The 15,674-nt window shown below is 48.6% G+C and overlaps 1 protein-coding gene and 1 pseudogene across 1 annotated transcript in view; both read left to right on the forward strand.

Annotated features, from left to right (window-relative positions):
- Nucleotides 1-2,128, forward strand: part of LOC141998822 (uncharacterized) — a 69,182-nt gene extending 67,054 nt beyond the window's left edge. The window contains 1 exon segment of the mRNA XM_074971802.1: nucleotides 2,026-2,128. Within this exon segment, the coding sequence (XP_074827903.1) occupies nucleotides 2,026-2,040 (15 nt within the window). The 3' untranslated portion in view covers nucleotides 2,041-2,128.
- A 537-nt stretch (nucleotides 2,129-2,665) lies between these two features.
- The window catches only part of LOC141998823 (myosin-1B-like), a 39,125-nt pseudogene continuing 26,116 nt past the window's right edge, over nucleotides 2,666-15,674 (forward strand).

Here is a 15,674-nt window from a genome sequence, read left to right on the forward strand (position 1 = left end):
TGCGATGGGTAACCCCTTTCTAGGAGCCGCCAGCACCCAGCTCATAGAGTCTCTGGCTCCTTGCCATGTGCTTCCCTGCACACTGCAGCCCCCTCCATCACCTGCAGAGAAAACCATTGTTCCAGGGCAATGGGCAAGTAGGAAAGAGTCATTCCCAGTGATAGTCCTCCATCGAGGTGTCAAGCACTCTCTGGGGTCAGGGCTGCTGTCTGGAGTGCAATTCAAGCAGCTGCCCTGGCACATTTATTATTATCATTGTACATGTTGTCATGGAGTGTGGGGGAGTCTGGGCCCTGCACCCCTCTTCCTGGGATTCACCGTGACTCTCAGCCAGCCAGTAAAATGGAAGGTTTATTGGACAATAGGAATACAGTCTAAAACAGAGCTTGTGGGTACCCCTCAGTCAAGTCCTTCTGGGGGGCAGGGAGCTTAGACCCCAGCCTTGGGGTTCCCTGCGTTCCACCACCCAGCACAAAACTGAAACCAAAAACCCCCAGCAGGCTCTCTCCTGCAGCCTTTGTCCAGTTTCCCAGGCAGAGATGTTACCTCCCCATCCCCCTCCTGGCTCAGGGTACAGGCTCTCAGTTATCCCATCCCCAATGAAACTCCCCTGCCACATTCCCAGGTCAACACTCCCCCCTCCTGCTGCGTCACACCACCCCGCTCCCTACTGCATCACACATGTATTCAAGATAAAATACAAAATGGAGTTTTTAGTTTGATACTGACATATTGCACCCTGGGATAACTATCAGCCAGTTAGTCTGGCATCAGTCCTAGTCAAGATCATGGAAAGGCTGATACTGGATTCAATCAATGAAGAATGACTTAGCAAAACAAAGAGAAGGTTTAGGGGTGATTTGATCCCAGTCTAACGGCCTCTTCAGTCTAGCAGAGAAAGGTCACATGTGATCGAACAGCTGGTAGTTGAAATTAGACAAATTCCAATTGGAAATAAGGTGAACATTTTTCACAATGAGGGAAATTAACCATTGGAACAACTTACTAAGGGTTCTGGGGGATTCTCCATCACTGGCAATTTTAAAATCAAGATTGGCTGTTTTTCAATAGGTCTGCTCTAGTTGAAGCAGGCATTAATTTGGGGAAGTCCTAGGACCTGCGCTATACAGGAGGTCACAGTGGTCCCTTCTGGCCCTGGAATCTGACTGTGTGTTGTAATTAATGCCAATCAACCTGGTTTGATGGTAAATAGATCCTGTCAAATGAATTAATGCTCTTTGTCATGCTCTCAAGGTTGGCTGGTTGGTAGAGGGAACTGTGCCCATGGAATATATTGGACATCAGTAAGACATTTGACTTAATGCCACCAGCCATTCAGATAAATAGACTAGCAACGTACAAAATCAATGGAGCCCATATTAAAGGGACTAAAAACTGGCCACCGAGAGAGCTGGAGGTTCTATGGACAGTGAGGCTCTTCTGTCCGTTCTCCATCAGGGACTGTCTTTCTCACCTCAGCATGGGGAGCACGTTTGGTGAAGGCAAGACATGAGCCCCAAAAGCCACATAAATGAGTCCTTCAGCAGGCACCTACCCTAGTAGCTGTGTGGCATTTCACTGGCCCATGTCCTGCCACTCCCACTAGAGGGAGCCACCATGTACTTGTCCCCAGGCAGCACCAAGCTAAACTGCATTCCCTGCTGCCTCTACAATGCTGCCTCTCGCACCTCACTGGGCTTCCGGTGGACTGGCTCATCCGTACTGTGGCAGTCTGCTGTGCCATGTCCGCCAACCTAAGGGGACAGAGAGCACTCACAAAACATGGGGCCGGTCAGCTGCTGTAAATCCCCAAGCTGCATTGCCTTCCGCAAGGATCTACCTATAGACCCCTCCTCTCACGCTGCAGGCCTGCCAGCTGCAGCCTGGAAATCATTGTTTCTTTGCCTGCCGTTTTGCACATTGTTGCCCCTAACTGCACACTTAAAATCATGTTGAGATTCTAGCCCCCGTGGCCATTCCATTATTCCAGTAACTTCTAAAGTATCTTTATTTATTTATCTACAGAAATTGGAGGAATGAGGTCCCAGAGTGCGACTGCAGAGGTTTCCCATGCAATATGGATGTCTGCAGTCAGGGTAGATGTACATTAGCTGATACAAATAAATGGAAGGGCATGCATCTGATCTCTGTTCCGGCCTCCTTTATTCAGCCCTGTGAAGATGAGTTATTATCTGGGAGAAGACCTATGGGAAATAAAAGGTTAATCTTGCAGGGACACTGGCATCAGACAGAGGGCAAAGTTAAGGTTGTCTTTGTGAGTGTGTCTAAGTAAGGTTGATTTGGTAGGGGGATGGACAGTATACGTCTCTGTACCTGACAGAGGGATCTCTGATGTATTGAGGCCACTGTTCCCCAAAGTGTGGCATATGCTCCCCCAGGAGGGGCACAAAAGGCTGGGTGGGGGGAGCGGGCCCTGGACAGGCATCTCAATTGTCCTCCAGCTTTCATTTTTTTTAAAGTCAGTCTCTAGCGATTAGAGACTAACTATGCAAAGAAAACCTTCAGAACTTGAATCAAGTGTAATTGATACAGCAATGCCTTCCTGAGTTTGTGTAGAGCCTGAAACAATAACTCTGAGGTATTCTGCTCCATTAATTTCAGTGGAGCATTACCTCAGATCAATGAAGACACCTCATACACCAACATGGCTAACTTCACGGCTCCTGCCAGCATGTCAGAAAGGTGAGGAGGGGTCACACCCTGCACACTTACCCACCGCCTGTGAGCAAGAGGAATGGGGATTGGGCTGGGGGTGGGGTGGTCAGGGAGTACCATGAGCAGCCTGAAGGGGTGGGCACCAGCATTCAGAAGCCGGGGAAATGCTGCAGTGTGTTAATGGCCATCTCCTGCGCAGTGTGGGGGTTGGATGGCGTCATTCGCTCTCAGTGACCTGGTGGTACAAAGGCAATTTCCCTGTGTTTTTAACGTGTAATGAGGAGACAATGAGGAAGGAGGAGCTGTAGTGCTCTACCTGCCTTGGCCGTTCCATCACACACTCCTCTTTGCCTGTGTGACACTCTCCCCATGTTACCTGTGGCCTCTGTGCACCAGCGGTGCTGCCAGACCACCTATATGGTGAACACCCTGGGAATGGCAGCGCCCCCGACAAGGCAATGCTGGTTTAATCAGTTCTGCACCCCTCTCCCGAGAGTCTGTGCAGGCTTGTGCAGGGTGAGCTGTGAGTGGGGCACTCCTGCAACCCAGTGAACCTCTGCTCTGCAACAGCTTTAAGGGGGGTGGAAAATGGGTTGGGGCAGCAATCCAGGTAGCCCTCCGGCTTCTCTAACCTGTTCGTGGGGTTGATCCATCTTCTGCCAGCCACAGCATAGGAGAGGAGAAAGGGCGGGAACTGATGAGGAGCTGTGACAGTTCTCAGGGTGCCCAGGACTAGCAGTCACCTTGTTCTTCTTCGAGCAGATGCAGCCATGTATTCCACATAGGGGTGTGTGTGTGTATGTGTGCCCTGTGCACCAGAGCTGCAGAATTTTGCCTAGCAATACACCCAGAGCGGTGGTGCTCGTGCCTCATGGCCATAGCCCCTCCCTTGGGTATATAAGGTGGCGACCTGCCCCCAGTTCCTTCTTACCAGATGTGGCTGGAGTTGGAGCTCTGTGTGGACTTAACCTCACATGCTCTCACTACTTCAGTGGTTTTTTCAAGTTGGCTATAGCTAGTAATACCCTTAGTGTAAGTGTTGGTTGTATTTAGTTAGGAATTCCCTGTGGTGCCTTCACCAGGGTTCAAACACTGTCCATCGTATGAGAGGCAGCGAGCCCTAACAACGATCCCCACACGCGGTGCTTGTTGTGCTTGAGTGAGGCCCATGTCAAGGAGCGACGTTCGACCCATAGCTTGTTCGGGATTCAAGTGGCTCAGGATCTTCACCTGTCATAAATATAAAGGGAAGGGTAACCACCTTTCTGTATACAGTGCTATAACATCCCTCCTAGCCAGAGGCAAAGTCCTTTTACCTGTAAAGGGTTAAGAAGCTCAGGTAACCTGGCTGGCACTTGACCCAAAATGAGGGGACAAGATGCTTTCAAATCTGGAGTGGGGCGGGGGGGGGAAAGGCTTTTGTCTGTCTGTGTGATACCTTTGCCGGGAACAGATCAAGGATGCAAGCCCTGGAAATCCTGTAAAGTTAGTAAGTAATCTAGCTAGAAAATGTGTTAGGTTTTCTTTGTTTTGTCTTGTGAAATTCGCTATGCTGGAGGAAATGTGTATTCCTGCAGGAAGTAGAAGGGAAGAGCACAGGACCCCACTGGTCTTTCTCCTGACCTCTTTTACCAAAGGCAGAGAGAGGATGCAGGTCTGAGGGGAATATATTCAAAAGTGCCTCATTGACGTGGGAGCCAGACTCCCACTGGCTTCCAGTGAGTCCCAGGCTCCGAAGCACTTTGGTGATTTCTGAAAATGGGTCTTGGGCTCCCAAGTCACTCAGGTGCCTTTGAAAATGTTCCACTAAGCAACTGTCTGCATGTGCACGGAAGCAAAGCCAGCGGCCTGGCAAAGGCAGGGCCAGCCTGCTGAGAAAGGTAATCTCAACAGAAGCAGATGTCAGGAATTCAGTCCTGTCTGCCCTGCCCTGCCAGACACAAGGCACAATAAATTTATCTGCTAAACCCTCCAAACCTAGCATAATCTACAGCACAGTTTTATTCCCCTGCAGCCCAAGCCCCATGAGCCCAAGTCAGCTGACACATGCCTGCCATGGGTGTTTTACTGCAGTGTAGACATTCCCTCAGAGCCCAAATCCAGGGGGGCTGCATCTTCACGGCAGAGCAGTAGAGCTTGATCCCTGGGTCTGGGCTTGACTCAGGCTTTGATCTGAATCCCCGTGGGGTCCTGGGACCAAGCCCTGGCTTAGCATGACTGGAGTGTAGACAGAAGAGAGCTTTAGGCTTGAGCCTGAGTTTGAGCCCTGGGCTTACATGACAGTGTAGACATGCCCAGCAGGACAGCTGGTTGAGGCCCCAGGAGCCTGTGTGATGAGCAGCACAGGCCACTGAGAGGCTCACGCTCCAGCACTCTGATCTCTGCCTTGTCTCCTTGTGGAGTGTTATGCCAGAGCCTTCCTGCCCTCCCATAACAGCTACGGAACGATGGCACCATCTGCCGCAAGGGCGAGGCTCACTGTGCAGGAGACGGAACTTTCCTGGTGACCAGCCTGTGAATCGGGAACTCGCTCCCACAACACAGTGAGTGCTCACAGACCTCAGAGCAAGGTGCAGAGCCCACTTCAGCTCTTGGCCATGTTGTTTGAGGCAGGGTGTGGGGCACTGCCTAAAAGGTTGCCTGCCACGTCCCATTGTAAGATCCTGTTTTCAGTTGCTTATAGCTTTGCCAAAGTAACTATTTGGACCGAAATATCCCATGCTGGGAACCTGCCTCAGGGCGGAATTTATTAGAAAACTTCAGTCAAAATGTTTCAGCTGTTTTCAAAAACAAGGATAAAATGTTGTTTTGCCCATGTTAAATTCTTCTGACCTCTTCCTTTGGAAAGCTTTAGTGTCCCCAGGCTTTGGAGAAGGGATTTGGCAGGTGGGTGGCTATTGCAGAGTGCATAAGACATATGTGAGTCTCAGGGGCTCTGTGGACAGGGGAATGTATACATTTATTTTAACTTATAAAAGCCAAAGCTGCCTCTCTGGTGCCAGATAAAGGGACACTGATAGCGTACAGATCTGTGCATTGTATCATTTTACAGCAATAAAAATGAAAATTTAAGTATCACATTCGTCTGAAAATGCTTTACCTATGGGTGGTTCAAGCCGCAACTGATTCCTCTGGCTGAGAAACATTGGGGTGGGGGGAAATGTCCCTCTCTTTTTCCTGTTTGCTTTGTGCATTTGACAGCACTTTGTTTCCAGTCACTTTTATTGTTTCCCTGCACAGTCATTTTCCCTCTTTGTTTGTGTGGGTCTTTCACACAGAAACAGGGGAAAGAAAATCTCATTTTAAAGTGTAAGAAAATAGAATTGTAGTACCCTGGCAGGTGTGGAACCGGAAGTTAGTGTCACTATTTTTAAAAATTGTTTAGATTTCAAGTTGATGACATCCCTTCAAGATATGACATACAGCGTTTTAAAATAAAGAAAGTCAGCCCTAAAATACTGTGGGTCCTGGTAGGAGGATGAGGAAGGATTTATAGTAATTGGCTGTTGGCATGCAGAAGTCTCTGAAAGCTGTGGGCATCATGTTTGGGAAGCTGCAAAGCACAACATGCCTACAAATAAGGCAAGACTTAGAATGTCGTATTGGAATGGGCAGTGAATTTTCCCAAGCCACTGGCAATACTCGATAAAAGCCAGACCCTCTGCAAAATGCTTAGCATATAGTACCCACTGCACTGTTTACACGTGGCTGTGCTGAGTTGTGCCATTCTTTTCAGAACAGTGCTAACTTGCTATCAGTGTTCTGCAGTTACCTGTTTTTTCTGGGGTAGGGTTTGGTTTTACCCTGACTCCTCTCACTTTCCTTATCCTCCTTTTTGGACTTCTAAACGGAATATTACAGCATCTCAGCCAAAAAGACGATTTTTGGCTTGTGTACAGAATTTGGAAAGAATGTGCATAAGCTGTGAGAGCAAATGGTGCAAAATACTAGTAATTGCAATGGCAGCCACTTAAATGATGTCAGAACTCAAGTGGAAAACTGCCGGATGGTAATCAGAATGACACACATGAGTTGGAGCACCGATATTTCCTGACCCACAACTTGCTTGGAAAAGCTCCCCAAATTACGGCACCTAACCCTGATGCTTTGGGATTTAGCTGAGTTTGAAATGGGCTCTGAGCCTGGGGATTGTGGCAATACTTTTCTGGCAGGTGTCCAGGGCTGAACATAGTAAGTCCCCATGCTCAGCTGAGCATTTGTGTTTAGAGCTTCAGTCTGCCCTCATGATCCCTTCTGGAACGAGGTATTACATTAATGTGGGCAGCAAAGAGAGAATCTTAACCAGATTGAACTTTCAGGAAGGCCACAAGCTCTGTACAAGGACACTTGGCTTAATTCCTGGCCGTTTCATTTTGTCCAGACCAGCTGCAGTTGGAGACTTCACAGAGGTTAATAATGATATGTGCCACTTACCACTTCCAAAGAGGTGTACTCACAACCCCTTGGGGGCTACCTCCCTTACTGTACTTAAGTGGTGTCTTCTATATCGTCCATCAGCCCAGTATGTAAGTGCCAGAGAAAGAATACCGTGTTTACTCCTGGGGAAATTCTGTACCAACAAAATAAAATATTTTTCTACAACAACAAATTAAAGGATGTTCTCTCCTGTTTTTCCTCACCTGTTGAAGCATTTTTATTTCCCTTCTTGCTTGCTTGGGGAGTCTGTTTACTGGTTAAATGCAGATTAAGCAGAGCACACATTCCTTTCTCTCACTTTGAACAACTCCACTTTGAAATAGCAGCAGATCAAAGTGCACTAGGATCTTTCAGGGTGTGGTAGCAGGGTCCTCAGGGAGGGTCAGTACCCAGCAGGCTAGCGCACTGTTGAGTCACACCCTGGCCGGCATGCACTGTAGCTCTGACAGGGCAGACTCTTGGATCAGTTACAGGGCAGACACCTAAGATCTAACCAAAAATGCAAGGGAAATGTGGTAGCAAGTAGCTAGATGGATGATCTAATAGTATAAAGTTGCTATAAACCAAGCACCCCAGAATTGTGTGTTCTCTTTTCAATGGCAAGAATGCGTTCCATGGTGTTTAATATAAGGAATGATTCAGTTCTGGGCAGAAGGGGTGAAGAGAACTGTCAGGAGAATTCAACAAGCAGCCAGCCAGGCATCAAACACGCATTTGGTGAATACAAAATATGAGTTATAAAAGTAAATGACAAAACCCATCATCGGAAATGAAACAAAACCCCAAAATGATCTGTGAGAGCCCAGCATGACCAGCACACTGTTTTGCTAAGTAAAAGTAAGAGGTTTGTTATACGAAGTAAACAAAACCAGCCGACAGTATTCTGCAGCTGTGTAACTGTTTGCAGCCTGCTGATCAGCAAAGACCATTGACTGTTGTGAGAGGAGCCTGTTAAAGTCTTTCCCCCCTACGCCTGCCCACCCACCCCCGTTCTGCTTCAGAATGGTGCTGATTGTGTTTGCTAGAGGTTTCGGCCTCCATACAGCATGTGACCTGCCTTCCCAATACAATGCAGTTCTATTCCACGCGGGTTCCACTTTGCTTTTAGAAAATAATCACATTTGTCCCTCAGTAAAATGCTCTGAGGAGAATGGAAAGGCCCTGCTGGAGACAGGACACATTCTTGGCAATCCAAATGGTTAATTTACCTCCCCATTCACCGGTGATCAGACGGGTCATTTCCATGAAAACTCTAGGCTGTTCCTGTCTCTGGGTTTTCCCCAGGTCATTCCCTCGGGCGGGGGGGGGGGAGTGGAGGTTGCCATGACCCCTCTTCAGCAGAACAAGCTGGGGTCCCTCAATAGCACCACTGGACCCTGAACAGGAAGCTCTGCTTTGAAAGGACGTTGCAGCACAGTGCGGGAGGTTCTACCGAGAAGTGAATCCCCGGCTGCATTAGCTTTGGAGGATTTCCTCTGGAAGAACAAGGCATGTCTCGCCTCCTTCCCATACAACAGGTCCTGGGGCCAGTGGGGCCAGTGTTATAGCCGTGGCCAATCCCTCCACCTTCCCCATAGAGCTAATGGAGCCAGTGCAGCCCGAGGCAATTCCTTTCCTCATGCTCATGGAAATGCTGGTGCTTTGGTGAACAGGATGGACCTCACCAGCATTGGCAGGGGCTGCCCACACATGTCTGTCAGGAATCCAAAGGGCCGTCAAAATTAGAGTGGCAATTGCCCAGAAACACAGGCTTGTGTCCTACAATCTGTCCATGCCCGGTTATATGTCTGACGGCTTTCATGCTTCCACGTCTTTCTTTAAAGAGTATTTAACAATTTAATAGATCTCAGCGGTCACACAATTTCCCAGTATTCAGCCTCCACTTTCCATGTTCCATGTTATCCCTTCGGTCCCAGGAATTTCCGTGTTAAATGATTTCTCTCCGTCCTTGGTGTTCCTACCCTTTGGACTGCTCCCTTTGGACACTCATAGTTACATGTCCTGTTTACTTGCCTACCCAGGCTCTATGCACTCGAGCAGGGATTTTTAAAGCAGTTTATAGGCTTTGGGAGCTGAGTTCCCATTACTATCAATGAGAATTGGGTCTCCAAATCCCTCATCTTCTCCTGTTGAATAGGAGCAGTTTAGATGGGATTTTCCTCCAATATAGGAGTTTGCAATTGTCCAGACTCAATCTTATTGTTTCTGTGGTTTTCTGCCCCTATTTCTACTACCCCAGGATCCCTTTGTGTCAGTCTTGTGATCACACGGGGCTTGTCAAATCCCAGCGTCATCTACAGATTTAGTCCATGTGCTACTTGCCATCTCTTGTAGGTCATTAACACAGATGCGAAATAAAACTGGGCTTAACACCACGCTCCACAGTACAGCTCCTAGGTAAATTCCTTTCTAACAGTTTTCAGAGTAGCAGCCATGTTTCCCTGTATTCGCGAAAAGAACAGGAGGACTTGTGGCACCTTAGAGACTGACAAATTTATTTGAGCATAAGCTTTCATGAGTTAAAGCTCACTTCATCGGATGCATTCAGTGGAAAATACAGTGGGGGAGATTTATATACATAGAGAACATAAAACAATGGGTGTTACCATACACACTGTAAGGAGAGTGATCAGGTAAGGTGAGCTATTACCAGCAGGAGAGTGGGGGGTGGTGGTGGAGGGGAACCTTTTGTAGTGATAATCAAGGAGGGCCATTTCCAGCAGTTGACAAGAATGTCTGAGGAACGGTGTGGGGGGGGGAGGGGGGAATAAACATGGGGATATAGTTTTACTTTGTGTAATGACCTTGCTTACAGACAGCCCCCCAACCTGAAGCAAATACTCACCAGCAACCACACGCCACACAACAGAACCACTAACCGAGGAACCTATCCTTGCAACAAAGCCTGTTGCCACCTGTGTCCACATATCTATTCAGGGAACACCATCATAGGGCCTAATCACATCAGCCACACTATCAGAGGCTCGTTCACCTGCACCAATGTGATCTATGCCATCATGTGCCAGCAGTGCCCCTCTGCCATGTACATTGGTCAAACTGGACAGTCTCTACGTAAAAGAATAAATGGACACAAATCAGACGTCAAGAATTATAACATTCAAAAACCAGTCAGAGAACACTTCAATCTCTTTGGTCACTCGATTACAGACCTAAAAGTGGCAATTCTTTAACAAAAAACCTAAAAAACAGACTCCAATGAGAGACTGCTGAATTGGAATTAGTTCGCAAACTGGATACAATTAACTTAGGCTTGAATAAAGACTGGGAGTGGATGCGTCATTACACAAAGTAAAACTATTTCCCCACGTTTAGTCCCCCCACCCCAACCCCCACTGTTCCTCAGACATTCTTGTCAACTGCTGGAAATGGCCACCTTGATTATCACTACAAAAAGTATCCTCCCAAATATGATAAAATCGAGGACATGGTGATGATGACTCACCTCCATGAGCCCGCTGTCTTGTATAACCTCAAAGAACATTACGCAGCCTGGATGATTTAAGTAAATGGATTTTTAAAACTTCTTTTCTGAATAAAGATATTTAATTCTCATGGGCACATGAGAACTAACAGTCCTTCCATTCTTCTTTGTACAGACCTACTCAGGCCTCTTCTGTGTCACTGTCAACCCCTACAAGTGGCTGCCAGTGTACAACCCAGAAGTGGTGGCTGGCTACAGGGGCAAGAAGCGTCAAGAGGCCGCACCCCACATCTTCTCCATCTCTGACAACGCCTATCCGTTCATGTTAACTGGTGAGTCATTTATCTGGAGGGGAAAAACCTAGTATTTTGCAGCTATGTGCAGGGCTGGCTGCCCAGTTAACGGAACTCAGCATTTAAGCATAAAGATTTAAATATTCATTGGACCAAAGTGAGAGACCATAGCCTGGTGATGAAGGTACTCAGCTCTGAATCAGGCAGCAAGATGATTTGACTCCATATTTCCTACCTTCCTGAGGAGTGACTTAATCACCAGGGTACAGAGCCATTCTCTTTCCTTCTGGCCCAATAAACATTGAAGAATGTATTCAAAGTTGAACAGCTGCAACAGGCAAGATTAAGAGGTCCCAACCCCAGTACAGCCTGCTGGTTAGGCTGCTCACTTGGGAGGCAGAAGCTGTGCACTTAAGTCTCTGCTCCAGAGTGGGGATTCAGACCTGGGTCTCCCACATTCTAGGCAACTGCTGTAACCACTGGGCTAAAGGTTATAAAGTGGGATCGATTCATGGTTTGAAAACCTTTTTCCAAGCTGAAACTATCAGGTCAAGTTTGTGACTAGCTTGGGGTCCACCCAAACTGCATTTTTTGGCAAATTATTTGTCCAAAATTTTCCCCCACTCTAGTTTCTAGGCTCAGCTTTTCCAGTAGCTCACTGAGTCAGCTTGGACAAGTCACTTCCCTTCTCTCACCTTTGTCTCTCCATCTATAAAATGGGGAGACAAATAATGGCTTCCCTCATGAGGAGTTAGAATCTTGGCTCATCTGTGTTTGGCTGCTGCCTGGGGACTCCTAGAGGCAATGGGCTTGAGACCACGCTAATATCATGACGTTAGCCATCCCCTCTGCCAGAAAGTTTAGCTTTTCTGGGAGTTGTCAAGACTAATACAGGCTAGGAAGGATATTTTCTGCCTAGAGCAAGAAATCCTGACTTCCTAAGCAAATACTGAAGTCCGCGGCATATCCTGACAGTTCAGACTTTGGCACTGCTCTGCACATCTAAGTGAGGCAGAATCAGGGCCTGAAGGGTTAATGTTCAGGGCCGCAGAGAAGGGGGGCATCAAGGAACTGGTTACAGCTCCCCAATTCTCTGACCAGCCCTAGCTCCAGTGCAGGTTAGAACAGCTTGGGTACTACTCTAACAGCACCAGTGGGCAGCGGTCCCGAAGAGCCTGCCCTGCAACTGAGCACAGAGACGTGTCATATTCCAGATGGGAGCTAGGGACAGAGCAGGGCAGGGAATTTGACTCTAAGTCAATAAATATTTTAAATATTGATAGAAAACCCAGAGCCTTGTGAACAACTAACTCCAGCCAAGTCAGCTCTGCAGCTGGCCCCTTCTGCACATCCAAGCTTCAGCCAAGTGTGGTGTTTCCTCAGCTTCGACCACAACTTTGGAAACGAAACATTAAAATCACCCCTCCAGCCAGAGTCTCTTGGTTTTGGTGGAGCCTGTGGGGGTGGAGATAGAACAGAGTCTGGCTTTCAGATGCAATGTGCACTATGGCCCATTTGATAGCTCTTTGTACCATTTTATTTTCAGACCGTGATAACCAGTCAGTCCTGATCACGTGAGTATATTCCAGTACCTGTGAGTAAGATGGAAGGATAGGAAGAATAGATTAAATTTTTTTTACAAGTGCATACTTTTTTTCCCCAACAGCGGACAATCTGGTGCTGGGAAGACTGTGACCACCAAGCGTGTCATCCCGTACTTTGCAACAATTGCAGTTGCTGGGGAGAAGAAGAAAGATCTTCAGCCCAGCAAAATGCAGGTAGATCTGTAGCATCCCCTACCCGTGCTTTGTTTCAGCACACGCCTGTCCAGGGAAAACAGAAGAGTTGGGGCTTGGGGGCCAGTATGGACTCTCTAGTGGCTGCATTTAGTTCTGAATGCGCTGAGGTTAGTGGTCGCTCTTATTTCACCTTGCAGTGAGTTCTAGTCATGGAGGCTCTGTTTCCCAAGAGCATCAGGTGCCCTCTGTTGGTCGACGATATCTATAGTTGAGCAAAACGCAGCTGCTCTGGGAGCTTGTGGTTGTGAAGGGAGGGTTGTGAGGTAGCTGGCAGTGGTGTCAATTCAGATATTTCAGGGGTGGGAGGGAGGCAAATTCTGGTCCCTGTCCCCTGCTCCTGGCAGGGACCCTGTTTCTGTCCCCGCTCATCCACCTCCTTGCAGGGACCCCAAGTCTCCCTTGGATGGGGAGTCTCCCCTCTTACCCACATAGTGCATGAGCCAAGGCTGCCTGGAGTCGAGGTCTCAGCAGACCCCCCGTGCTCTGCCCTATGGGAACAGACTCCCCATGTGCCAGGTCACAACACCATTTGGCTCAGTCCCGCTCTGCTGCAATGCAGGGGTGGCTGGGTCAAATTTCCACACAGCGATGCTCTGGACTGTACCAGCAGCAGCTGTACTGCTTTAGTATGGGACCCTTGTGTAAAAGTGGTCGGGCCATGGCCCCCCAGCTCTGCGGCCTACAGAACTCTGAACAGGGCATGGGCATTTACCCCCCAACTGCCCCTGATTGGCACCACTGGTAGCTGGGACCATTCCATGCAGGGTTTCAGACATAGGCGCCGACTTCCCCACTTTCCACTGGGTGCTAACCCCCGCCCCCACCCCCACGGAATCGGCGCCTGTGCAGAGCACCCACTAATTTTTCCCAGCCCCGGAGCACCCACGGAGTCGGCGCCTATGGTTTCAGAGTCAGGACATCAACCACAAACTGGATTTTGTTCAGTGAGGAGCCAGTGAGGGAGCAGCGTATTAGGAAATACAGAGAACAGCATTAACCAGGCCCAGATGCACCAGGACGTGGATTGCCATGGTCAGAGAGAAAGGGGCACAGACCAAAGGGGTTTTGGCTCCATGAGTATTTGAGTGTCCAAAGGCAGGGCAGAGTCCAAGGAGACTCTTAGCAATCTGAGGCCGATGCCTTGGATTGTCAGGCTGTTATGAGGTTAGCGAGTTCTTCAGAAGCACTTCCCACTTCCCACCAGCATCTCTGCAGGCCTGCCTGAGCTCAGCTTTCGCCAGCTGCTCTCCAGGTAGGTGCTGATCTCCACTCGAGCTGGGGGCTGTGCAGCATGCACTGAATGTAAAGGAGAAGTAGGAGCCTCTCAGATGCACAACAACCTGCTCTGCCCTCTGCTGAGTTTATTCCGGTCTGAAATCTTCCGATTAGACGGACTGGAATACTGGCTCCGTCTCAACGATACCAGGGCACCTGGTAGCATAACAGCATCCGACATGTAGCTTGCAAATGGGCTTTTCTGTTCAGCCTGCCTGCCGCTCTCTACTGAGCACTATTTCTTTACCCTGATCATGTTCTATATCTTGTTTATCTCCCGTCTCCAGGATCAGTCCATTCTTTGCCATGTACTGCTGTTCTGCCCCAAGAGTAGCCCAAGGAGCAGCCAGTGACGATGCCTGGTTAAGAATGTACTGCATGGGGCAGGGGTCCAGAGGAGGCTACTCTCCTCCCCCAGACTTCCAGCTGCAGTGCAGGTAGCTGGCACCAGGGAGCCTGACACCCTATGCCCTTGGGGAGTCATGGCCACCATCTGGCCCTCAGTTTCCTTAACCGGCTAAGAGCATCTTGTGAGGGACTTTGACAAAGGCCTTGCTCAGCTGATACCAGAGTAATATTTCCTGCTCTGTAATTCCCAGGGGCACCCTGAGGCCTCTAATTCTAGCAACAATATTTGCTACCCTCCAACACTCCAGCAAAGGAGCTGAGGTTAATGAGACTCCAAATGATTCGTTAGCAGCTCAGGTGTTTCATTGTTAAGCTCCTGGTGACCTGGTGCTCTTAATGTATTGGTTTGTTCCAACAAATCTTCTTTTGAAACCTCCATCCCTGAGCGAACCTCATCCTTATTACCAAAAGGAGCAGGTATCTCCCTGTATCCTTTGTGGTGAAGGCTGATGCAAAGCAATTATTTAGCCTCTCAGCAATATCTTTGTCCTCCTTAATTGCTCCCAGGTGGACCAGTGGACCCAAAGCTTCTCACAGAGGCTTCCTGCTTCTGATGAAGAACAGCAATGCTTGAAGTCCAATTTTATATCTTTGGCATTTGCTCCTCAAATTCCATCTGAGCCTCCTAATTTCCTTCCTACCAGTGCCTCACTTAGGGCTGCATTTCCATTGTCAGAATGACCTCTCTTCAGGTCAAACGCCCTCTTCAACCTTGCCCTTTGGCCACAGCTGGGTCACTCCTTGCCTTCCTCGTCCCTTTTCAACTTGGGGCGAGGAGGTACATGCCTGCTTGGACTCTCTTGAGTAGCCTCTGGGCCACATACAGATTTTCATATATATTCTTTTGATGTGAAAGCCTTAGTGACCAGCAGCCCCACTGGTTAAACAACCCTGCCTCCTCTCCACTTTAGGCTCGCTACATTAGTGCTTTATTCCTATGCCTTCCCAACGGTTTTGAAATTTCTTCTGCTTCTAATATTTAAATTCACTGTTTAGTGTCTGAGGGTTTTTTAGCCTAAAGTCCCTGTGGGATATAGCATGCCTACAGGACAACTGTGTGCATGTGGGGTACAGCATGCCTATGGAACTGCTGTGTGTGGAGGGGTATAGCATGCCTACAGGACTGCTGTGTGCGTGTGGCGTATAGCACACCTGTGGGACTGGTGTGCCCGTGTGGGAAGGGTAAAGCACACCTGCATGACTGCTGTGTGCATGGGGGGGCACCGTTCACCTTTGGGACTGCTGTGTCCTGAGGGAGGGGATAAGGCACACCTGCTTGACTGCTGTGGGCGGTGGCATCTGGGATCGTGAAAGATGCCCACCTTCCACTGGACATCAGCAAGT

Source organism: Natator depressus, chromosome 14, assembly GCF_965152275.1.
Source record: "Natator depressus isolate rNatDep1 chromosome 14, rNatDep2.hap1, whole genome shotgun sequence".
Classification (NCBI taxonomy): Eukaryota; Metazoa; Chordata; order Testudines; family Cheloniidae; genus Natator; species Natator depressus.